Source organism: Grammomys surdaster, unplaced genomic scaffold (genome assembly GCF_004785775.1).
Source record: "Grammomys surdaster isolate TR1022 unplaced genomic scaffold, NIH_TR_1.0 125698, whole genome shotgun sequence".
Lineage (NCBI taxonomy): Eukaryota > Metazoa > Chordata > Mammalia > Rodentia > Muridae > Grammomys > Grammomys surdaster.
In genome coordinates this window covers 1,561,342-1,588,024 of record NW_021620534.1, presented here as the reverse complement: position 1 = coordinate 1,588,024, position 26,683 = coordinate 1,561,342, and the positions used below count along the sequence as shown (strand labels likewise).

Here is a 26,683-nt window from a genome sequence, read left to right as displayed (position 1 = left end):
GAGGTTTATCGATACTGGACATCACTTCAAACATCAAGGAATATCAATTTTAGTTCTTACAACCAGGTAGAAACGAATGGAGACTACCTCCTCGTCCCTTTCCAGAGGACCTAGTCGCCCTGGCTGGTAGTCTAAGAGCACCCTCCCCCCACCCTGCGTCCCCTCCCCCGTCTCCCTTCGCTTCCCGCCCCAGGGCGTTGGTAGCTTCCACCGCCTGGGACGCTCACGCCTCTCGGGGAGGGCCAGTCCCCGGGTCTAGGCAGGCGTCCTGGTGGTCTCCAGCGCTCTTCCACTCCCGCAGCGCCCGCGGTGGGGGTTGGGGCAGCGGAGAGCGCAGGCGCAGTGGCCGCGCCTGGCGCCCCTCTCCTTGCTGATCGCCCCTGGCAGTCCAGGCTGCAGTGGTCCCCGCCGAGCGCGTGGCGGCCTCAGCTGGCTAGGGAAGCCAGACCAGGAGCGCCGCTCCGGCTCAGTCCGCTAGAGCTCCGGGCGCACCCGCCTAGCCGCCACTCGCAGGTAACCGGCCCGGTGGCGGGTGGGCAGCAGCGGGAGGTGCGGGACTCTGCCGTCTGGTCCCGCCGGGAAGAGGAAGTACCGAGCTCCACGTCGGCGGCAGCAGACCCGTAGGGCACCTCGCTTGGGGTAAGGTAGGCTGGCGTCAAGCGCCCCGCCTACTTGACAGACCTCCTTGGGCGCGCGTCCCTGCAGGACGCCCGAAAAGCCACCCAGTGCCCACTTCTCCCCTCTGCTGTCTTGGAGAAAAGGAATAAAGGGTTGATAAAGTCAGCACCATCCCGGGGCCTCATCCCGGGTGCTGACACCTTTGCTTGTGTCGGCCCAACCCGTCTGCATGATGAAGGTCAGGGCTGTTGTCCCTCCTCTGGCCCCGGAGCCCACAGAAGCTCGGCGAGTGCTTGTGGCGTCATAGGAGTGATTGTGAATGCAACTTTCGAAAATTGCTGTGTGGTTTTAGGAGTCTGACAAAGATTTTGGATTTGCCATCACTTTGCTGTTCTGTGTCTATGAGTCTTGAACTCCACTTTAGATGGGTTGAGATTTTCGTGTCTCTTGGCTCAATAGGGAGGAAGGACCCCGGTGGTAGTCGAGTGTGGTGGTGAAGGCTTGGGCAAGTCAGTTCCTTCTCATCTATCCACGTAGAACAAAATGCGGATTTTCTTGACGGAATTGGTTCTAGATTTAGAATTTTATGCAGCGTGCGCCCATTTAATTCATTAGAGGGGAAAGAAGGGTCGCGAGAACTGGCAGGAGGAACACTCACTCTTACTGGGGCAGCTGGGGGCGCTGCGCAGATCCACGTCACTGCCCAGGCTGTCATCACCAGGCTCTGGTAGAAGCTGGAGCAACTTCCTGTCCCAGTGAGGATTGACGAGCTCCTAGACAGTCTCATACCAGCTGGGAGGGCGAGGGAGCAGGCCCGGAGAGGGCCAAGTCTGTGGTCTATTCTCGGGGAAAGACTTTGAGCATAGTTGACTGTGTCCGTGGTGCTGAAGCTCCTCATGCCCTAGTCTACGGCTTCCTGGGCCCATGCCAGCTGTATTTTCCTGTTTTGCACCTTTGCCAAAAATAACTCATCGCTAAGGCAAGCGGACAAGCCGTAGCAGGTCAGATACTGAAACCCTCCACAGATGGGTTGAGCGTGGTCCCCTGAGGGAAACACTGCAGGGAAATGTGGTTCACCTTGGAAGAAGAGATAAAGCACAGCTTGGTTGATTTCCTAAAAGTACACACTATGAGAAAGCACACCGGCCCTAATGTATGTGTGTGCATGTGTAGGATATATGTATGAGTACATACCTACAAACGACACTCATCTCTTTTCAAAGCCATCACGTACCACAGGCCACACATTTCCCGGAACCTTTCGTAACCCATCTTTATTTTTTGACACATCTTGAGATTCTGAACTCTACAGCACAATTAATCTTCAGAAACATCTGTTCCTAAGGCACTGTGCTTGTAGATTGAAGTGCTTGGTGCTTATATTCACATATTTAAGTTCCAGAGAATGCTGTATTAGAGGGAGTGGGAGCATAACTCAGCATGCAAAAGACCTTATGAGGGATTCTCACTGCCATAATCAATCAATCAATCAATCAATCGGAAGGAAAAAGAAAGCATGCTTATTTAAAGAAATGTAGGTAATAGAGAAACGCAAAAATTCTTTTGTATGAGTATACATACTTTTAGATGGACCATCCTTCTGTCTGTTGTGTTTTCAGTAATCTTGTAATTATGAACATTTATGTTCAAAATTTTGTTAGTATAGGCCAGTGGTTCTTAACCACTGGGTCTCGACACCTTTGGGATAGTCACATATCAGATATCCTGCATATCTGATATTTACATTATGATTCATAACAGTAGGAAAACTAAAGTTATGAAGCAGCAAAAACAAACAAACAAACAAAACAAAAACAACTTTATGGGGTGGGGAGTCACCACAACCTGAGGAACTGTATTAAAGGGTTGCAGCGTTAGGAAGGCTGAGAACCACTGTTAAAGACAGTTCTGTAAATAGCTTTTCTGTTTGTTTCCAGTTTTGGGACAGGGTCTCACTGATTCCCACACCAGCCTTGAATGCAAAGTTGTTCTGCCTTAGCCTCCAAAGTGTTGGGATTACACGGGATTATGGATATGCGCTACCAAGCCCAGCAAACGCTATATATATTTTCTTTTAGACAGATTTTTATACAGTCCCAGTTGGACTAAAAATTGGTAGGTGGACAAAGATGATGTTGAATTCCTGATCATCCTCTTACCCTCATCTCCCAGAAGATGAGATTGCAAGCATGCACTATCATGCCTGGCCTAATGTCATCCTTAACATAAATTATCTTAAGAATGGAGACACAGAGATGTTGGCAGACAAGAGTGCTTGCTTCTTTTGCAGAGGACCCTTGTTTGATTCTCAGCCTCTATGTTGCAGCTTACAACTCTCTGTAGGTCTGATTACAGGGGATCTATGCCCTCTTCTGTCCTCAGAGGGCACCTGGTATGGTTGTGGTGCATATACATCTATACAGGCAAACATTTTTACATGTAAAATAAAAATAAATTACACTAAGGGAAAAAGGATATGGCAAACATCTATCATCTCAAAGATGTAAATTCATTAAATGGATGATAATGCATTAGGACTGACTAGAGGTACAATATACAGCAATCCCTGGGTCTATTCATTTGACTGCAGTGTCGAAGCATACAATAGTAACTCCCTGTTTTCCTCTGCTCTCTAGCCCCTTGCTAACAACCCCTCTCTTCTTGTCTGTGACTTTGCTCATCTCATATATTCCATGTAAGTGGGACCATACAGTATTTGTGACTGGTTTCTTTACTTAGCATAATATCTCATTTAATTCGCATTTTTTTCATGGGATAGAATTTCTTTCTTCTTAAAAGTTGAATGTTATTTCTTTGTATTTCCAGATGCCCCATTTTAAAAATCTATTCATGTATTGGCAGACACTTAAATTGCTCCATGTCAATATAACATCTTTGCACCAACACACACTTGTTTAATTACAGTCCTTGTGTTGTTGTTTTGTTTTCTGAGGCAGTGTTTCACTAAGTAACTTTGGCTGTGCTGGAACTCACTCTGTGGACCAGGCTGGTCTTGAACTTAGAGATTCTCCTGCCTTTGACTCCTTAGTGCTGGGATTAAAGATGTGTGCCACCATACCCAGCTTAATTACAGTCTTATAACAAAAATCTTGAAGTGAAATTTGATTTGTGGTTTAAATGATGGATATTTTAATTTTGGTACATTTGAGACATTCATTTATTCAAATATTTTTTATTTCCTCTTTTAACCATTTCCAAAAGCACCATATTTAAGGAATTTTTATTGGGCAACCATTATTTACAAATTCTGTCTTGAAAAGTAGATAAACATATACTATATAAATGGTAAGTGTGAATGTCAGTAGTCCCATCCTTCACCAAAAACAGTTTTATCAATTTCTAAAGGTATTTTCTAATTGGGCAGACAGAGAAGGACATTTGTTCATTTATTCATTAGCAGTATTTATTTCTCATTTTGCAACTTGCTAACTCATATATTTATTTTTCTATTGGCATACTTACTTTTTGATTCATATAAGCTCTTTGTATAGTACTGTATTCTGTTTGTTGTGCTTTTGAAAGAAAATCTCACCATGTATTTCTGACTGGCCTAGCTAGTGCTCCCTATGTAGACTGTGCTGGCCTTGAACTACAGAAATCTGCCTCATGGGATTAAAGGCCTATGCTACCACATTTTTTTTTTATTTTGTTAACTTTGTTTATAGTATTATGCTGTATAGAAATTTTCTATATATATAATTTCTATTTGAATGGTGTGTATGTGTATGAGAGAGAGCTTCTTTAACTGTTGCTAGGATGTAGTATCTTAAGAAATCAACTTAATGGAGAAAGGATTTATTTTAGCTTATAATTCAAAGCACAGTTCACCATGGCGGGTAAATCAGAGCTGCAGGAGCTTGGCATAGCTGTCGCCATCACATCTGTAATCAGGAACAGAGAGTAGTGGATTCAGGCATTCTGTTCAGCTTCCTTTCTCCACTTACACAGCCCAGGACCTGAGCAGGGCAGGATGCCATTAAACTAGTGGGTCTTCTGATCTCAATTAGTGTGACCAAGACAACCTCTTAGAGGTATCCCTAGAGAGAGACCCTCCTCCAGGTAATTCTAGATTTTGTTAACTTGACAATCAGCATTGGCATCACAGAATGAATACATGTAGCTGTGTACATATGTGTATATGTGTCTAAATGCATGGTGTGTATGAATGTGTAAGGGGATGAAGTTGATGCTGGGTGTTTTTCTCCATCATTCTTCATCTCATTTTTTGAAACAGGGTCTCTAACATAACTTGGAGCTTACCAATTGGCTGGATTGGCTGACCAGTGACCTCAGGAATCTACCCGTCATCCTTCTTCCCCTTCTGTACTAGGGTTTCAGATACATGCTACTGTGGGCTTTTCTGTGGGTGATGGGGATCTGAATTCAGGTCTTCATGCTTGTTTAGCAAGCACTCCACTGACTGGGACATCCATGCATATTAATATACTTTTATTATATTTTCTGGCACTTATATCAGCATTGCATTTCTCTACATAAAACATAATCTTCCTTAGCCTCTGAGGTACTGTGATTACAAGCAAGCTTCTGCTTCTATTTCTTTTCACATATAAATATCTTCTCATGGGAACATTGTTTTAAGTTTTGAATTTGCAAGTGATTCATTTATAATTTACAAAAAAATACTTTAAACCCTAGATTTATTCTCTCATTTTCTTTTAAAATTTAGTTCATTACTAGTTGTAAATTATTTTGTACATTAAATAATAATAATTTCACTTTTCTAACACATGCAAGGCCCTGGGTTTGAGTTACAGAACTGAAAGGAATTAAAGAGTATTGATTTCTTTTTTTTTTCTTTTTTTTTTTTTATTGGATGATTTATTTACATTTCCTATGTTGTCCCCTTACCCCATCCCCCACCACCCCCTCGGAACCCCCAATCCCCTCGCCCCTCCTCCTTCTTCTCTGTGGATGTAACCTCTATCTACCCCCCCCACTCCCACCTCCCCACCCTCAAAATTCCCACCCCCTGGGGCATCCAGCCTTCATGAGGTCAAGGTTCTCTTCTTCCACCTATGCCCAGCAGGGCCCTCCAGAGTATTGATTTCTAATCCATATTTATCTACATTTTCTAAGAGACACAATATGCTATTTAGTTTGAGTCTTTCAATGTGGAATATTTAATTTTTAGAAATCCAATTACAGCTCTCTCCTCCAGCCAAGCAAGATGTCCAAAGGAAAGAAGGCCAAGGGGAAGAAGGTGGCCCCTGCCTCTGCTGTCATCAAGAAACAGGAGGCCAAAAAGGTGGTCAATCCTTTGTTTGAGAAAAGACCCAAGAACTTCGGCATTGGGCAGGAGTCCAAATGAGATCTAACACGCTTCATCAAATGGCCCCGCTACATCAGGCTGCATCGGCAAAGAGCCATCCTCTATAAGGGGCTCAAAGTACCTCCTGCCATTAACCAGTTCACCCAGCCCCTGGACAGGCAAACAGCTACTCAGCTGCTTAAGCTTGCCCACAAGTACAGGCCAGAGACAAAGCAAGAGAAGAAGCAAAGGCTACTGGCCTGTGCTGAGAAGAAAGCTGCTGGCAAAGGGGACGTCCCAACTAAGAGACCACCTGTCCTCCCAGTCAATACAGTCACCACCTTGGTGGAGAACAAGAAGGCTCAGCTGGTGGTAATTGCCCATGGTGTAGACCCCATTGAACTGGTGGTATTCCTGCCTGCCCTGTGTCAAGAGATGGGGGAGTGCCCTACTGCACCATCAAGGGAAAGGCCAGGCTGGGGCGCCTGGTCCACAGGAAGACATGCACCACTGTTGCCTTCACACAGGTTAACTTGGAAGACAAGGGTGCTCTGGCTAAGCTGGTGGAAGCTATTAGGACCAATTATAATGACAGATATGACAAAATCCGCCGCCACTGGGGAGGCAACGTCCTGGGTCCTAAGTCTGTGGCTTGCATTGCCAAGCTGGAAAAGGCAAAGGCTAAAGAACTTGCCACTAAACTGGGTTAATTAAATGTACACTATTAAAAAAAAAGAAATCCAATTACAGTGTTTTTACGTTAAATGTAGTTTGTAATATTTTAAAAGTTAGCATGCAATTTTTAGAAAAACCTATCCTTTAGAATATTTTTATGTAGCCAGAAGAAAATGTATCCAAGTGCACTAATTAACCAAAATGGGAATTTATGTCAGAATGTTTCTAAAAGAAGAACCACCCATGCATAAAGTTGGTCAAATGCTTTTTGGCAACTATCCATTATGGATCAATGTAATCTATTTTCCAAAACTAAAGAATGATTATTTGAATATTGTTGAATTATTCTTTATTATTTCCTTTCCAAGGTTTAAGATCATTTTGGAATAGACTAATGAGAATAACAATTTTAAAAAATATTTACTTTTTTATTGGGGGAAGGGTGCCACAGCACCTGTATGGAGGTCGAAGGACAACTTGCCAGGGATGGTTCTCTCTTTCTACCATATGAGTCCAGGAAACCGAACTCAGGTTGTCAGGCTTGGTGGGCAAGTGCCTTACCCTATTGAACCAACCCAACAGTCCTGAGAATAACAACTTCATAGTTTTTAGAGGATTTGTTTTTAAAAAGCTGATTATAAAAAATAAAAAGATCAGATTATAAAATTAAATCCTCCTAGTGAGTCCAGTTCTGTAAGAACCAGCACAGGTAATAGTCTGAAGCAAATATTTTCAGATTATTATATTCATAACAATGACTGTGAGATGTCATCAACTTTAAGATACATTTTAGCGTTACAAATATAACAATATATATCATGAACTTAACCTATCATAAGTAGGGTTACGATGTTAATTTTTTTCTATTTTGTTGTTGATCGATTTTTGAAGCAAAGTCTTACTCTATAGTCAGGCTGGCCTTGCCGGCCTCAGCCTCCCAGGTGCTGAGATTGTAGCCATGGACCCTGACTCTTCTATTCTTCAAAAGAAAAACTTTTGCCCTGAGTTTGGTTCCCAGCACCTATGTCAGATGCCTCATGATCACCTGTAACTCCAGCTCCAGGCGTCTGATGTGCCGTCTGACATCTGTGCACACCTGCAGACATGTGGCGTATATAGACAGGCAGACTGACAGACAGGAATGCGTGCATGTGCGCTCGTGCGCACACACACACTCACACACACTCACACACACACTCACACACACACACTCACACACACACACTCACACAGACTCACACACACACTCACACACACACACACTCACACACACACACTCACACACACACACACACTCACACACACACACACTCACACACACACACTACAATCTTTGTTTTATATGTGTTTGTGTTTTGCCTGCATATGTGTGTGAAAGTGTCAAGATCCCCTGGAATTGGAGCTACAGACAGTTCTGAGCTGCCATGTGGGTGCTGATAACCCCAGGTCCTCTGGAAGAGCAACCAGTGCTCTTAACCACTGAACCATCACTCTAGCCCCTAAAATATGTTTTTTTGTTTTGTTTTGTTTTAAAGATAGCATTTGGACAGTGTTAGTTCCTTCAGGCTGCCATAACAAAGTGGATGGCTTTCAGTCAACAACAGAAATTTGCTTCTCATCATTTTAAAGGCTGAGGAGTCCAAGATTAAGATACTACAAAATTAGGTATCTGGTGAGATCTGCTTCCTGATCATAGATGATAGACTTTTGTGTGTCCCCATGTATCAGAGTGGCAAGAGCTCTGCTCTCATGAGCTAGTCACCTTCTGAAATCACTACCTCCAAACATTCTCACATATGACTTTGTAGGAAGACAGACAGTCTAACAGGAAGATTAAAAAAAAAAATGTTCTGCCAAGGATGAGACACAGGATGTGACACAAACTAGGCAAATGCTCTACCACTGAGCTGCACTCACAGTACACACACACACCATAAATTCTTTAAAAAAGAAAAAACAAACCAAGTGTCTGCATATGATTTTGTATCTCCTCAAAGAAGTAGGCTTAATAAAATCAAGAGAATATTTAGAGAGGCATAAATACATCTCATAATCAAATACAATTTTAATTGAAGCTTATAAAGTTAAATTTCAAAATATTTTAATTCACAAAGATGGCTAAGTTCCTTGATGCTTCTCAACTTGGATAGACAGCATTGCTATCCACACTTGAGACCTGGTGGATCTCTGCCACCACTAGTGTACCTAGCAAGCTTATGGTCTGTAGTTACCACAGTGAGCATCAGGCTCTCCTCAGTTATTATGTGCTCCAGGAAGCTTTGCTTCCCGATGGTCTGAATAGAAATATAACATTCTGTTGGGACGGGATCTGGGGTAAAGGAAGAGGGAAGAGCACAGGCGTATTCTAACTGGGTTTTCCAGCACCTTAGAACTGTGTTGGTTGTAAGTCTTGCTGGGGTTTCATGCTGAGACACTTGTGCCACAGGTGGTGTTCTTAAACAGTGACACATCTCTGTGCCAGCAGGGAGCCACCGCTGTGTCCTCCTACTTACTGAATGTTCTTCCTGCATATTTTGATCATAAAATCAGGCAAAATTTCCTTTCTCATCACTACTCATATATTATTTTTTTCGCCTTTAATCTCTTAGCAGTAGTGAGGAGATGTGGAAAGGAGAGTGGTAGTCACTGGACTGCTTCCTCTTTGCTAGTTTCTCTCCTTTTCCTTCTGCTTCATACCCAGGAAAAAAACCTTAACTTGGCAGGGAAATGTCAGAGACCAGTTGAGATGGAACTTTTTTCTGACTCTTGATTAAAATTTTACTTTGCTCTATAAATGTTAATATACATACATAATTTAAAATATTGGCTTGTATATAAAATTATATTGCTGAACTGTTTACTCTAGATTCACATAATTGTTGTATATAACCACTGCAGTATAGTACTTTATATGCACATAAACACTATTTCTGTTTTGATTGCTATGAGCTCAGTCCTCGTGCCTACATTTTACTGTGTGTTTAGTCACTTCATATATAATCACTTGGGAGTGAGGTGTTTTTTTTTTTAATTTATTATTTAAGACACCACAGTATCAGTCAGCAGCTTTATTGGACTCTTTAAGAACCTGATAAAAGAAAAAACTTGAGGACCCATTTTTCTGATTATATTTGCTTTATCTTTGTTTTCTGTCTGTTGCTGCCTGAGTCACTGTTTTAAACAGGAGTGAAGGTCTGAGAGAGAGAGAGAGAGAGAGAGAGAGAGAGAGAGAGAGAGAGAGAGGCTGACCCTGTCTCGAAACAAAACAAAACAAAACAACAACAAAAAAAGAACCATGGAGAGAGCGGCGGCTTCTCGGAAGTGATAGGTACGCGTGGATTCGCTAAGAGATCTGGCAGCGATGGACGCTTTGGACAAAGTCCTAAAGCCTAAAACAAAAAGGACTAAGAGATTCCTTGAGAAGAGAGAATCGAAGGTCAGCAAGAACATTAAGAACGCCATGCTGATTAAAGGCGGGAACGCAAATGCAACTGTGACCTAAGTCCTCAGAGATGTGTATGCACTGAAGAAACCATATGGAGTTCTATATAAAAAGAAAAATATTACAAGACCATTTGAGGATCAGACATCACTGGAGTTCTTTCCAAAGAAGTCAGACTGCTCTTTATTCATGTTTGGCTCCCATAATAAGAAGAGGCCAAATAATCTAGTCGTATGTATGACTACCACGTGCTGGATATGATTGAACTAGGTATTGAGAAATTTGTGTCTCTAAAAGATATTAAGACTAGTAAGTGCCCTGAGGGAACAAAACTCATGTTGATATTTGCTGGTGATGATTTTGATGTAACAGAAGCCTACAGAAGATTAAACAGTCTTCTTATTGGTTTCTTCAGAGGCCCCACAGTAGCAAACGTCCGGCTGGCTGGACTGGAGTACATTCTGCATTTCACTGCACTGGATGGGAAGGTTTACTTCCAGAGCTATAAGCTGCTGTTGAAGAAGTCTGGGTGCAGAACACCACGGATCGAGCTAGAGGAGATGGGGCCGTCATTGGACCTGGTTATGAGGCAGACACACCTAGCGTCAGACGACCTTTTATAAACTGCCCAAGAAGATGCCCAAAGCTCTCAAGCCAAAGAAGAGAAAGAATATCTCTCAGGATATCTTTGGTACAACATTTGGAAGGATTCATATGCAGAAGCAAGACCTAAGCAAACTACGGATGAGGAAGATGAAGGGGTTGAAGAAGCGACCTGCTGAGAACAGAGTAGAAGACCAGGGGGGAAAGTCAAAGAGAATTAAGAAAAATTAGTGGACCCTAACTGACAAGCATTTTCTTGTGGTTGTTACTAAAGAGATTTGTTCTACTCGAGGCTGTTTGGTTTTCTGATAAGAATTTGTGGCTTATTTGGATAGGGTGAGGGTGTGACAAAATTTTACACTGTAGTGCAGGCTGGCCTCAGCCTCCCAAGTGCTTTGATTACAGGCATGTACCACCATATCCAGCATATTGTATATTTCTATAACATTATTCATTATGTAAATTTTTTTTAAAAAAATTGAAATTTGTGTTTGGATCTTAAAAAAAAAAAAAGAACCATGGAGAATGACAGCCAAATTCTCCTCTTCCTGCAGAGTCAGGAGATATGAGGGAGTTAGATTGGAGAACTGTGGAGACAAAGGGTTGCATCAGCTGGTCTGATCAAGGATTAAAAGTCAACAGTTAAACAATGAGGCCAGCTAGGCCAGAGAGTTCCTGTTCTATCAGCATTTGTTGAGTCTGATACTGAGGTAGAACCTTCAAGATATCAAGAAAAAAGATAGTCATCATCTTTGTCCTTGGAGTGATGAGAGTTTATTTGGGGCTATGGCTATGTCCACACACAGCCCACAGTGACAGAGTATGTCCAGGCCTGCTGTACCATCCCAGAATAAAGTGTTCCAGAGCCTAGGGAAGGAACAGCTTGTTAGAGAGAAGCTTCTCCAAGTGAGTTTCCAGCCCCCGTTATCTCATGTATTTTCTCATGATGGGAATCTGGCTTTTTCTCCTTTGATGTAACCAATGTCCTGACCTCACCAGCCACTTCCTTGACCCAAGTCTTCCCAAGACTCAATCCTGCTGGTTCTGCCAGCCTCTTCACAACATTAAATAAATAAGAGAGCTGTGGACCAAGAAATTTAAATCTCAAAGGTGCTAATTACTTGTTAGAACCCTTTATTGGATCTTCAAGCCCAAGGACGTCTACTTATAAACTGTACTAATGAAGACACCCAAGTCAAGAGAGGCTACTGGGTAATGAGATGTAGAGCTAAGGAGGCAGAGATAAAAATCTGGACAGTGAGTCAGCCCCAGGAACCTGACCTCTGTAAGAAACATTCGGCACCAAGGGAAGGGGGGATTCTCCAAACATGGTTAAGCTTCAAGGACCATTCACTTAACATCCCCAGAACCACAAATACTCTTCTGTGTGTTTTGTTCTTAAAAGATTTTTATTACATTTATTTAGTGTACATGAGTATGTGCATGTGCTTGTAGGTCATCACACGCTTGTGAGAGTCAGGTTGATAGCAAGCATATTTGCCCACTGAACCATCTTCCTACCTCCTTCTCTGCTGTGTGGAGAACACATTGCATTAAAGCATAAAAATATCACTCTATTTCTGGAGAGGGAAACATTGCTTCTATGAGCAGATTCTGAAATTGCAATCTTAGGAGATGGATGACATTATCTTCTGTTTTAGTGCTGACTCCACTCCCTGGTCCAGAACATCAGAAATCTGTGCATGTGTTAGAGAACAGCATGCAGTCCATCTGTTCAGGTCAGATTTTCCCACATTAACATGCAGATTTATGGGGCGGTAACTTATGTAAGAAAAGCCAATGGTAATGATGTTAGATTCTGTGCTGCCAATTGGAAACTACATATATTTTTAGCCTGTCATGAAAATATCTTAATACACACACACACACACACACACACACACACACGGGATTGTTTCAAAAGCAATAACAAAAGCATTTCCCACAGTTTGTAGTCATTACCTCTGTTTTGGTTTGAGCACGAGACACCATCCATTCACATTTTCCCTGTACAATGATCTGTTTATCCACAGCTTTCCTTTTACAGATGGCACAGATATACAAGAACTATGCTGGCTTCTCGGCTGACTTGTCAGACTAAAATACAGTAATGATTTTTTTTTTTTCTTCTTAAAGTAGGTTAAGCCGGGCGGTGGTGGTGCACGCCTTTAATCCTAGCACTTGGGAGGCAGAGGCAGGTGGATTTCTGAGTTCGAGGCCAGCCTGGTCTACTGAGTGATTTCCAGGACAGCCAGGGCTACACAGAGAAACCCTGTCTCAAAACAAACAAACAAACAAACAAACAAACAAAAACAAACAAAAAAAAGAAAAAGAAAGTAGGTTAAACTTTTTCAGATTTTTAAATAGATACTTATATAGAAATATAAAAACCCTATAAGTACATATGCATGTATACACATATACATAAATTATTTTATAAATAGAACACTACCATGAATATTCTTTAGGGGTGTGTGTGTGTGTGTGTGTGTATGTGTGTGTGTGTGTGTGTTTTAGTGGGGGAACAAAATCTTGTGTCTCTCATATTGGCCTCAAACTTCCTTTGTAGCCAAGGATGCCACTGAACTCCCTATATTCCTACTTTTGTCTTTAGAGTTCTGGGGTTACAGGCTTGAGCTACCATGTCTGGTTTATGTGGTGCTGAGCATCAAACCCAAGACTTCATACATGTTGGGCAAACACTGTTCCAAACGAACTACAGCTCCATCCCATGAATACTCTTTTATAAATTCCTTTTGGTTCAACAATATGACATATACTTTCTTATATCAGTATATATACATAGATATTATCATTTCATATGGTGGTATTTTCCTTTAGCCCCTCTCCATTAATGGGCAATTAGGTTATTTCTAATTTTTTTATCATACAAAGAGAACCATGGTGACTACCCTTATGTGTGCATTTTATATGCTTACTGATGATCTCCTTAGATTCTACTATTGGAAATGTCATGGCTGGGAGAACTCACACATATAAAATTTTGATACGTGTTGCTAGCTAACTTTGATAAGATGGATTACACCATGCTTGTTGTTAATGTACAGAGTCCTTTGCCATGGTGGGGACTTGATAAAGTCTTTCCACCTTTCCATTGTGTATGTGTTCTACATACATTAGTAGAGTATGGTGATTTGTGTACTGTGATTTTGATATGTCTATGTATATTATGTTGCCTACCAGGTATTGTGAAATTTAATTCAAAATGTGATTTACGGTTTGATCTGAAACAAGAGAGCATCTAATGACTATCTCTTAATTGTCTTTGGGATTGATATGGAAAGAGGTGACTGAATTGTGACTTTTTAAATTATAACAGCAATCTGTTATGTAAAGAATCAGCTATGACTAAAACAAATCAAATTTGTAAAATTTTGAGACTAACACACTGTGGCATTTCTGGACTTTGGCCTGGAGTAGGGTTTGGGGATTCTGGCTTGGTGCTCACACAGATAAACAGCAGAAAGAGGAGCAGACGGGAGCAGGTGGTGCACGCAGTGTTTCAGGGCTAGGAGAGTACACTACTGCTCCTGTGGTATGCCTTTCCTCCTCCTCCTCCTCCTCCTCCTCCTCCTCCTCCTCCTCCTCCTCCTCCTCCTCTTCTTCCTCTTCCTCCTCTTCCTCTTCTTCTTCTTCCTCCTCTTCTTCTTCCTCTTTGTTCAGAGATTCTTGCATATCTGAGATGATTGGAGGATATCTTTGAGCTCACTGGGATGTTTGATATTCTTTCATAAAATATGATAAGCAGCCAAAGTACATCAACAACACAAGAATTTGTTTTTCATTTATTTAGCATGTAATCCATACAATAAAGTCAATGATTTAACCATGGATATACATATAAAAATCAGAAAATACAAAAAGATGATTTTAGCTGGGCACAGTGCTGTACACCTTTAATCCCAGCACTTAGGAAGCACAGGCAGACAGATGTCTATGAGTTTGAGGACAGACTGTTTTACATGGTGAGTTCCAGGACAGCTAGAGCTACACAGTGAGATCCTGTCCTCCACCCCCACCCCACCACCAAAAAATTAAAAACAGATGATTCTATTCTTACCCTCTTTTCTAGCCGTGGCTGTTTTTTCCTTAATAGAGTCACCAGTGAGCTGAATTTAAAGGTGCTGATTTCACTGCAAATTGATTTTGCTTAATTTTTTTTTTCAGGCAGAAAGAAAGAGTGTCAGATGATAAGTATGTGTCATCTGAGAATAGCATATTTTATGTAAATTGATAAAAGTGCTCTTCAGAGATTAGAAGGGCTGTTTTCTGGAAGGGGCGTGCATGCTGAGTCTATGTTGTGAGACTTGGTGCTGGGGCTGTAGCTGGACATGCACAAGGCCCGGGGACTGACCTCTGAAATCAAAGGAAAACAAAGGTAAACAAGATAAATGGTGAAACTCTTGTATTTTAGCATGTTCTTAGCTGCCAGCCAACACATTCATTAGTGTGCCAGGATGAATTTTAAAGTGTCACAACATAATTGCTCTGTTTCAAACCAGGCATCGTCACTTTCACACAAGCCAAATCTACTCACTGTTTGAAAACTGCCACATATAGTCCAAAAAAAATTTTTTTTTTGAAGCTCCCTTTTAAAAACCCTGGTATTGCCAGGCATGGTGGCTCACGCTTTTCATCTGGAGGCAGAGGAAGGTTGGAGCTCTATGAACTTCAGGCCAGCCTGCTCTACATGTTGAGTTCTGGAGCACAACTATGGCTGGCTATACAGTGAGACCCTATCTCAACGGACAAAATAAAACAAAAACAAAGCACCAAAGCGTGGGTATGCACCGTTCATTATATCCCACTAATCAGTAGCCATCACCGAGTGAATGAAGGCAGTTAGATTGGCTTTCATCAGATGTGGATTTTACTCCCTACCTCCCTTTCTAACACCCTCTGCCCTTTCCCCCGACCCCCAAGCCTGTTCCCTTTAGTGCTGCTGTTGCCTCACAGGTTCTGCACAGCTTACACATTACTCCCAGTGATCCTCTGACTTTGGCCTCTGTCACTGTCAGTTGAGTCTCCAGCTCAAATTTGGACTAGCTTCCTGTTTAATGGCCATCTCCCGCTCCACATCCAAGCCCTCCAGACCTCAACTCTTACCTCCTTTCTTTTGCAAACCCCTTAAGTATAATGTTGATCCCTCCTACAGGTCAAACTGAACTAACTCAGAAAAATCCTTAGGTCCCTCTCTACTGTCCACAATTCAGCCCAAATCTTCTTAGTCACGTTTGACCACATACTTTCGTGGCTCTTCTAATGTGGTTTATATGTCATTTAGGATCGTCTCACCTAAGGCGAGGCAGTCTCTGAGAGCCCCAGTGTCATCCAGCCTAACGCCTTTAGAGCAGCCTTGACCTCTCTTGGAAAGTCTCTGCTTTTCATCCTCCTATGAGGGTTCTCTACTCAGGCAGCCCTTCGATGAAGCAGATTTTGGCTGATATGCTGAGATGCTTATCGTTTAGCTTGCCATGAGCTGAACTTTTTTCTAGCCTAGATCAAGTAGGCTGTGATTCAGTTTTGGCATTGTATGTCTGCTAAGCACTGCAGGGAGCCATCATCACAGACACTGTCACCACTGACAGCCGGCTGGGACAGTGATGAAGAACAGATTTGGACTCTGTCATATATATCTCTTCTCCATTTCTTCTAAGGAAGAATGTGAATTTGTAAGATGGTTCCAGGGTCAGGAGGCACAACCAGTGACTGTGGAAACAAGGTGAACAATGGTTACAGATGGTTGTGAGCTGTCATGTGGGTGCTGGCAATCAAACCAGGGTCCTCTGCAAGAACAGCCAGTACTCTCAGCCATTGAATCATCTTTCCAGCCTGCCTTTTCTTTCTTTTCTTTGAGACACAGTGTCTTGCTCTGTAGCTCAAGCTGGCCTTAAATTTTTAATCTTCTGCCTCATCCTTCCAGGTTCTAGGATTATAGGTGCATGCTACCCTATCTAACTGGAATTCATCCTTAAAAATCCCCTCAAACATTTTAGCATAGATATGTAAAATAAGCTATTATTTTGGTGTGTCCACAAATTGTATACAAATTCCTCAGTGTCTAGTCAATTTAAAGCTCAGCCTAACCTCTTCTCTGCTCTCTAGTCACCATGATGTAGGCTGCTCTACTCTTCCATATGTTCCCTGCCATGATGGACTGAACCCTTGAAACTACAGAGCGATGGAAGACTATGTCTGCCACGAGCAGAGCAGTGTGGGGGAGGTGTGGGCGGTCGTACATGGAGAGACCGGCTACCTGTGAACCCTGCCCCTGAGAGTGCTTCTGAGGAAGACGACCAGCAGGACGATGTCTTTATGGACACTGAACAAATCTTCCTAGCTTGGATGCACATTAGCAGTGTTCCCATATACTCCTCTAATACTTGGGTCTTTCCTCTTAGCCACTTGCTGGGAAACATGGTGGAGAGTGACATCTCCTATTTGGAATTCACTTGGAATTCACAAAGCTGGAGATGATGCTGGGTTTGCCTGAGTGCTTTCTAAACCATCCGGTAGGCAGGCAGTGCCCGCGGTGACAAATCCTCGCCTCACGCAGGGGCTAAGTAGAGAAGGAGAAGCCAAACCCTATGCTGGGCTTGATTATACACGTCGTAGCATTTGGGGGCCTGAGGCAGAAAGGAGGATTATCAAACAATGACTACCCTGGGTTATATGAGACCCTGTATTTAAAAAAGTATGTATTAGTGACACACACACACACACACACACACACACACACACACACACGGAGACACCAATCTTAAATCGCATTTTTTTTTTACTCTTAAAAACTTAAAATACAGAAAATAGTTCATTTTGTACCAAAAAAAAAAAAAAAACTAAGACAAAAAAAAAAAAACCTAAGACATTAAGAAACCACTTTTTGCCAGGCGGTGGTGGCGCACGCCTTTAATCCCAGCACTTGGGAGGCAGAGGCAGGTGGAGTTCTGAGTTCGAGGCCAACCTGGTCTACAGAGTGAGTTCCAGGACAGCCAGGGCTACACAGAGAAACCCTGGCTCAAAAAACCAAAAAAAAAAAAAAAAAAAAAAAAAAAAGAAAGAAAGAAAAGAAAAAATAAACCACTTTTTAATGTGGATTTAAAGTGTCATCATAATTCTGGTAAATGTTCAGGTGACAACTTGGAGGTATTCTGAAATGCTTTACCTATTTCACAAGGCCAATTCCAATATGTTAACATTTATTGATCTATTGATCTTAAGCAAACTCAGGGTAGATCGTACTCTAGCCCCAAGTTTGAAAATGGGGAAAAGGTACAAGTCCGTATTTCTTGCTGCTTTTAGCATTAGAAACATTTGTCTCCATCCTTCTGGTGAGACCAGGTATCATCCTCAGCCACTCACTCCAGGGTCACCATTTCCTTATGGTGTTTTTTCTTTTTCCCTTCTTTTCTTGCCTTAGCAGCTTGGGGTGGACTACATCTGATGAACATATATGAGCAACAGGGGCTCGGAGCCTTTAAAAAACGATGGCATCTCAATTTAGGCATGCTTTCTCACTCCCCAGTTGGAAACATGCCTAGAGAGAACATTTTAATTTGCCCCTTGCTTTTTGAGCACAGAGAAAGTAGTTGGAAAGAAAAGAGTGAGAGCAGCGATGGGTCTAGTCACTGTTTAGAAAGGCAAGGAAATATGAGTCTCTTGGGGCCAAGTGAATACAGTTGGTTTTTGTCCAAGACAGCTAGGCACTGGGCAAATTGTAAGCCTCACAGTACAAAAGTCTCCCACAGCACAGAGGTCTGTGTGTTGAGGCCCTTTGTAGTTGACCTGAGAAAACCTGCATTTGCATGCCTGCAACCTAAAGGATATGTAACAAAGAAACAAAGACACGTAGAGAAACAATTCCAAGTATAGGAGTGTGAAATTCAGGACCACCAAGGGACTTATCATAAGTCACTGGCTTATGGTACAGTGAAGCTGGATAGCAGGCGTGAAGTCTATAGAGAGGTAGTCAGGGAGGGGATGTTAAAAGCAAGTTGAAAATTCATGAACATAGACTAAAGCTTTGTGGTCTAAGAACAGTAAGGAGAAGTAGTTCATGGGTAGATTGGAACTTTAAGGGTATCAAATATTTGGATCTCTGACATTACGAAATGACTAAGCACTCCTTAGACAATCAACTTACTAGGTTAGCCCCACTCCATAAAGTCATGCAATCTTTTAAGTTAAATTTGACTGATCATGAACTTCGTTTTTCTTTCTTTCTCTCTTTTTTTTTTTTTTTGAGGCAAGGTCTCATGTAGCCTGGGCTGGCTTTGAACACCCTATGTATCTGAGGATGGTCCTGACCTCCTTGTGTTTCTGCTTCTGTCACCCAAGTGCTGGGATTATACCTCAGTTAGGGGTTTTTAATCACATCTCCAAAGCCCATATGTGGCAGGATTTAGATCTGTGTTTGATTAAATAAGTAAGGTCTGTAGTGTAGCTTGGGCTAGGATAGACATCAATAGCCCGTTATATACGAGCCAGTATATGACATGTGTCCCTTTCTTGTTCTTTCCTCTTTGTGCCTCTAGAGAAGCTGCAGCCCCAACAGATGGGGACTAAAGCAATTAAGATAAAACCTTCTGAGGCTGGAGAGATAGCTCAGTTGTTATGAGAACTCGCTGCTCTTTCAGAGGACCTGGGTTCAATTCCCAGTACCCTCCTGGCAGGTCACAACTGTCTGTAACTCCAGTTCCAGGGCTTCTGACACCCTCACACAGACACACATGCAGACAAAAACCAGTGAACTTAAAAATAAGTTATATATAAAAAGATAAACCTTTATTTACAATTTTTTAGACACTTAATATATGTTTGTGGGTATTGGCATACATGTGCCATGGCATGTGCATCAAAGTCAGAGGACAATTTGCAGGAGTCAGTTCTTTCCACTATGTGAGTTCCGGGGACTGAACACTGGCCTTTTTTGGAGTGCATCCTTGGCCACTGAGGCATCCTGACAGCCTGATAAACTCTTCTTTAGTCTCCAAAAGGAAAGACTAGGAGGAAGAAATAGCAAGTTACACATGCTCTCTAACTATGCCCCTACAGCTGTAGATTTGGCCTGTAGCAGGAAGGGGAAAACTCTGAATGGATAGAAGGTAACATTTTAACAATAGCAGCAAATGAGAAGCTATGGAATGAAGAATTTCATTAAGACAATTACTGGCCATCAAAGAGGAGAATTGACATAGTTAAATTGGGTACAGTAACTAGGAACATAAGACTCTGGAGCTGAGCCAAGCAGGAAGCAACATGATTACATTATACAAATCAGATTAGAAAGGCAGCAATTCTTTAGATAAAGGAATGTCTGGAGAAGTCAGAGGCTTGTTCCTCAAGACAGAACTTGAATTAGGCCCTAACAGATGATCAGTATTTAGAAAGTTGGAGCAGAGGAGGAACTGGTGGAATAAAATGTCGCGTCCACCCTCGACCAGCAAGGAAGACGCAACGCACGAGCTCTTCTCCAAGCAGTTTAATCAGGACCCTTGAGCAATCTTCTCACTGATGACCTTCTAACTGACCACCTTCTAACTGACGATCTCGAGGGAAGCCTCTCCCAGGCTTAAGTACTCTAGGGGTAGCCAACCCCCGTCTGCCACGTGGCAACAGCAGATAGGTCCACACACACGGAGACAAGCCAGATCAACTGCCACTGCCATATAAGGAGTTGTTTACTCCTAAGAGTCCTCGACAGCAGGTGGTGGAAGGCAGAGACCAGTGCCATCTTAAAGGTGCAGCACTATGCGGCTCTCCACAGTTCCCCCTTTTTGTTTTTATACGAAACAGGTGAGAGTAGAGGTCTGATCTCAGAAAGAACAACAGACATTGTACTAACCCTCCCTGAGCATCCCTGCCCAGGCAGTGTCAGACCCATCCAGTGCCGATTTTTGCTGAGGCAGGAACAACATTGCGATCAGTTGGGGGAAAGGATGGCACTAACCCGCATCAATCAGACTTGCTCCCCTTGAGGCTGCGAGCAGCTGACAGCATACCTCAAGTGCAGTGCTTAGCCTCGCAACCTGAACGTGATGACTCAAGGCTTGATGGATGCCAGCCAAGCTTGGGGGAACTGTCCGGCCTCAAAGGCAGTAAAGGCTTGGATAATCATGGCTGCATTCCGTTTTTGTGTAACCCTAACCTTGCAAATAAACCACAGGCAGATAGAGGAGGCTAGCACCATAAGTATCGCCAAGGATCCCAAACCTGCCCACTTGGTCGAGAGGAAGATGTCACGAAGCAGGGGTTCTCTAGATGCCTCTGGCTCCTTCAGTCTCTAACCCTGGTGTCACTGTCACCATCATCCTCTCGAGCCTCAGGAGGGTCTTCATAGCGAACCTTCCGCACCAGGCGCTCTGGCACCCACACTGGATCTTGCTGGTCCTGAGGAAAAACACAAACAGAACCTCGTGCCCATGTCAGCACGGGATCAGGCCCTCGCCAGGAGCCTATTAGGACATCTTTCCATTTTACCATGCCTCTAGAGGGGCCATGAGAATTCTGATGTCTGTCCGCAGCTGAGCGGCCGTGGATATCCAAATTTAAAAAATTTAGGGTAAATAAGGCTAACGATATTCTCTCCTTGGGGGCACGGCCTTGGCCTACTCCCCCTTTTTGTTTTTGTAGGCATTCTTTTAAGGTGCGATGAGCATGTTCCACAATACCCTGGCCTTGAGGGTTATATGGTAAGCCATGGTTTAGGTGTATCTCCATTTGTTCCCAAAAGGAGGTGAATGAATTGGCCGTATAGGCTGGCCCATTGGTGGCAAATATGCACAAAACAATGGGTTGACCCTCTTGCCATCTCTACAGAAAGGCACTTTGTAACCTTTCCTCTACCTTGCATAAGGCCTTTCTTGCCTCTTCTGTTAATTGTCTAGGAGAATCAAGAGCCGAGTCACCATTTAAAATATTATACAACGGTTTAGGTGTCATGCAATGTCTATTTAATGCCTCAACTTGAGCTAGAGTGAACGAGGCCGTAATGCCATACGTCCTAACTGATTCTGCCAAAGATTTTATGGCCTTAAAATCAAGAGGCTCCTCATAGCGATTACCTTGAACATCTTGAAAAACTGGGCAAGCAAGTTGCAACTCCAATCTCACTGCTTGCCACACCTCTGGGCAAAATGAACGTCCTGAGCCTCCAATAGGGGCGCTCGGGGCATTATATGGTGGAGGGGTAGGAGGCACTACCCCTGGTGGCCCGGCAGTTGTCTCTGGGTCTTTGTCTATCTCCCTTTTCTTCTTTCCTTCTTTCAGAGAGTATTTCTCTACCTTTTCAATCAGAGCTTGAAGCTCTTCATCAGTATCTGACCAGTCTGTGTCAGAATCCTCCTTCCCGCTTGACTTAACTGAGCGTTCCTCTTTCAGCATTTCCAGGGCAGTCTGTCCCTCCTCTACTGCCCTGCAGCACCTCTGATCCTCCAAACAGTTCCTGATAAGCTTCCACACAGGTCTGACCCCTGACTTGAGCGTTCCCTGACCCCATGCAAAGTCTAGATCCTTTCCCAGTTTATCCCAACAAGTGATAGTTAAATTACCAGAAACTGCGAACCAAGGAGCAATGGTATCGCACTCATCCAAAAACCTTTCAAGGGTGCTTTTCTTGAGTTTCAAATTTTTAGATAACAGCAGCTCCTGAAGAGCCAAAAAAATTGGGTGCGACTGAGAAGCACCCATACTTTCGATACACTGTGCCTTTCACTTTTGGTCTGCAACAATGTAGACTTTTCTGCTCTCTCTTTGTCTGCAGCAAAGAGTGAAATGGCTACGCTCCGTTCCGCAGACTTTATTGTTCCAACCTGCTCGGAAACTTTCCCTTATTCCACAACTTTCCCTCGTCCCATTTACCTGGGAACTTTGCCTTGTCCCAATAACCTGGGAGCTTTGTCTCGTCCCAATAACCTGGGAGCTTTGTCTCGTCCCAATAACCTGGGAGCTTTGTCTTGTCCCAATAACCTGGGAGCTTTATTGTTCCTACCCGGAAACTTTATTGCCTCTTTTACCGAGGGCCTTCTCTTGTCCCAACTTAACCTGGGAACTTACCGGTGCACCACCCTGACTGCTTGAAGTTCTGAGCTTCGCTGTTTCCCCGTACGGGCCGCCAGTTGTCGAGTCCACCCTCGACCAGCAAGGAAGACGCAACGCACGAGCTCTTCTCCAAGCAGTTTAATCAGGACCCTTGAGCAATCTTCTCACTGATGACCTTCTAACTGACCACCTTCTAACTGACGACCTCGAGGGAAGCCTCTCCCAGGCTTAAGTACTCTAGGGGTAGCCAACCCCCGTCTGCCACGTGGCAACAGCAGATAGGTCCACACACACGGAGACAAGCCAGATCAACTGCCACTGCCATATAAGGAGTTGTTTACTCCTAAGAGTCCTCGCCAGCAGGTGGTGGAAGGCAGAGACCAGTGCCATCTTAAAGGTGCAGCACTATGCGGCTCTCCACAATAAAAGTTTGGGAAATGATTTTTACACACATGGTACAGGGTCGGGGTTGGGGGAACACACACACCACACAGCTTCCTGCAGCAAGGAGTGGATGCCAAGGGGCCAAGGGGCTACAGACAGACCAGGCCACACCGAGCAGGGTACCAAGTGCCTGGCAGAGGAGTTGGATTATAACTCTTATTTTTTGTTTTTGAGACAGCATCTCATGTGGCCATGGCAAGCTTGAAATCCACACACTTATGTAGCTGAGGATGGCCTTAACTTCCTGGTCTCCCAGACCCTTAAGTGCTAGGACACAGCAGTGCACTATGAAAGTGTAGCAGTGAGGTCTGTACAGAACTCTAGGTTCTTGAGTGCAGGAAAGTTTTGTTCTGAATCTTTCAAAGACAGGTTACTGTGACAACAGGATAACACAGGTGGGATTTGGGGGAGGGCTGGGACTCAAGTAGGGCAGACAGGAGGCCAGGATAACTCTCTAGTCTGGAACCCACACTAGCTTCATCTAGAATAATGGCATAAACATGGAATTAGAGAAGAGAGAAAACTCTTGAGAAATATTTCAAAGACAAAAACAGTATGAGGGACAGCCAATTTAGAGTGTGGTGACAGAAAGAAGATTACAGAGTATCCCTTGGTCTGTAGCTTGGGAATCTAGAGGGACCATAAGGTCACCAACAGAAGAGAGGGAGATGGGAAGGAAATTCCTTCTTGGGCATTGTGCCAGAGTTTAAGGATACTGAAGCTAAAGCCATAATTTTAAAATGGAAATGGCTGGAAATGGGAAACAAAGGATCCTGAGATTTCTTGAGATTGGTATCCTGGAGGGACTGCAAGGAAGAGGTCAGTTAGGAACCTGGAGGCTCTGAGGCCTGGGTGGTATTTTCCATGGCTTCCTCCAGCTGAAGATCTTCAGAAGAAAGAAACAGAACAGCTGGCTACCCAGACGGTGTCAAAACAACGAACCCGGTTTGATTTTGGGGGTCATGGTGTAAGATCCTGGAATTAGTGAGTTTGGATAAGGATTTTGGGAATCATGAGGGGAAAAAGTTTCCTCTTTTTCTCCTTTGTCTCTTCCCTTTTAGGGTAAGAATTCCAGTGGGCTCCACATATCTGGTAAGGGATACTGCCAGACTGTCTTTTAGGGTGGAAGAAAAAAAAATCAATGAGAAGGAAAAAGAATTGTTCAAAGGAAGACAGGAAGGCAGACTGAGTGAGAAAAAGATACCCAGTAAGATACCCAGTGTTTCATAGGATAATTATAGGTGAAAACAGCTAAATTTACTTACTGCTAATATTTGAGAGTTTACTATATATAGCACTGTAGCAAATTATTTATGTTCAATATTTCTTTAATCCTTACTTTGAAGGAAAATTAATATTTTTCTTAATCAACAGTATATCACAATATCAAGTGCTGGGATTATAGGCATGTGCGACTACACCTGGCTTAGATTGTGTCATTATGTAAAATACTTTGGGGGATTGATGAGATAGCTCTCAGTGGTTAGCACTTCCTGCTCTTTGAGTAACCCAGGTTTGTGAGGATACCTGTGTGTGCTCATACACACACATACACAATTTTAAAAATCTCTAAAATACTTCAGGCTTATGTATTTGCATTTTAGAACATAGTCAAATAAACAGGCAAGGTGTGACTGGAGTCGCTTTTAATTTTTTGTGTTTTTCTTTCAAGAGGGTCATATGGTATATGCCTCTAATCCTTGCAGTTGGGAGGTGGAGGCAGAAGGACCAGGAATTCAAGGGTATTATGGGCTACACAAGAGTCTATTTCAAAAAATCCAATTAATCAACCAACTAAGCAAGCAAAAGAGCTAAGTGAGACGAAGAACAAACAGGATGAGACTTTGGGGCAAGTTTACAAAAGAGGTGATAAGGGTGGAAAAGTTCCTGGGCTTCATGTATATGATAATGCACATGCCAGATAATCTTTTCCTATTATAGTTTCCAGACTCTTGTTATAATCTTACCTTTCATCATTGAATTAGTATGTATTTGTAAAATAGCAATGCAGTTTTCAATGGAATGAACATATTTGTTTTTTTCTTCTTCTTCTTTTCTTTAAATAGGATTTGTTATCTGAAGAAATGGATACTTCTCCATCCAAAAAATATCCAATTAAAAAACGCGTGAAAATACATCCCAACACAGTCATGGTGAAATATACTTCTCATTATCCCCAACCTGGGGATGATGGGTATGAAGAAATCAATGAAGACTATGGTAGATTTATGGAAGAGAACCCAAAGAAAAGTCTGCTGAGTGAAATGAGAAGAAAAGGAAGAACTTTGTTTGGAACCATGAACACTCAGCCTCTTCGATCAGAAGACCCAAGAGCCAGTAGCATGGGACAGTTCCAGAGCTTTGCAGAAAAAAACATTTTTCAGTCCCGAAAAATGTGGCTAGTGCTGTTTGGGTCTGCTTTGGCGCATGGATGTGTGGCTCTCATCACGAGGCTTGTTTCTGACCGTTCTAAAGTTCCATCCTTAGAACTGATTTTTATCCGGTCTGTCTTGCAGGTGTTATCTGTGATAGTTGTGTGTTATTACCAGGAAGCTCCCTTTGGGCCCAGTGGATACAGATTACGACTTTTCTTTTATGGTGTATGCAATGTTATTTCCATCACCTGTGCTTATACCTCCTTTTCAATAGTTCCTCCGAGTAATGGGACCACGATGTGGAGAGCCACCACCACTGTTTTCAGTGCCATTCTAGCCTTTCTTCTTGTAGATGAGAAGATGGCGTATGTTGACATGGCTACAGTGGTTTGCAGCATCTTAGGTGTTTGTCTTGTCATGATCCCCAACATTGCTGACGAGGACAATTCTGTGTTAAATGCCTGGAAAGAAACCTTTGGGTATACCATGACTGTGATGGCCGGGCTGACCACGGCTCTTTCTATGATAGTGTACAGATCCATCAGGGAGAAGATCAGCATGTGGACTGCACTGTTTACCTTCGGTTGGACTGGAACAATCTGGGGATTATCTACTATGTTTGTCCTTCAAGAACCCATCATTCCTTTAGACGGGGAGACATGGAGCTATCTCATTGCTATATGCATCTGCTCTACTGCTGCATTCCTAGGAGTTTATTATGCCCTAGACAAATTCCACCCAGCGTTGGTTAGCACAGTACAACATCTGGAGATTGTGGTAGCTATGGTCTTACAGCTTCTAGTGTTACACATATTTCCTAGTGTTTATGATGTTTTTGGAGGGGTGATCATTATGATTAGTGTATTTGTCCTTGCTGGCTATAAGCTTTACTGGAGGAATGTAAGGAGGGAAGATTATCAGGAAATACTGGACTCTCCCATTAAATGAATACCTGGCTATTATTATCATCTTGTTAATGTCTAGTTATTAACATGTACACTGCCATTTTAATATTTACCTGTAGATGTCTTTTGTGTTATATTATTGATAGAGTACTATAAAGTATAATTATGCAGATGCAGAAAACTATACCAGACTAATATATTAAAGAATAAATATTAAATAGATGAAATATATCATGAACTTTGTGTCTTTACAATTATTAATAAAAAGTAA

The 26,683-nt window shown here is 42.8% G+C and overlaps 1 protein-coding gene and 1 pseudogene across 1 annotated transcript; both read left to right on the top strand.

Moving 5' to 3' along the window:
- Nucleotides 1–373: 373 nt before the first annotated feature.
- On the top strand, nt 374–26,641 carry Slc35g2 (solute carrier family 35 member G2). Its single transcript, XM_028788064.1, has 2 exons — nt 374–513; nt 25,199–26,641. Exon 2 carries the CDS (start codon nt 25,217–25,219, stop codon nt 26,453–26,455), a length of 1,239 nt encoding a protein of 412 aa, XP_028643897.1. The 5' UTR covers nt 374–513; nt 25,199–25,216; the 3' UTR covers nt 26,456–26,641.
- Nucleotides 9,945–10,859, top strand: LOC114639319 (annotated as a pseudogene).
- Nucleotides 26,642–26,683: the final 42 nt, after the last annotated feature.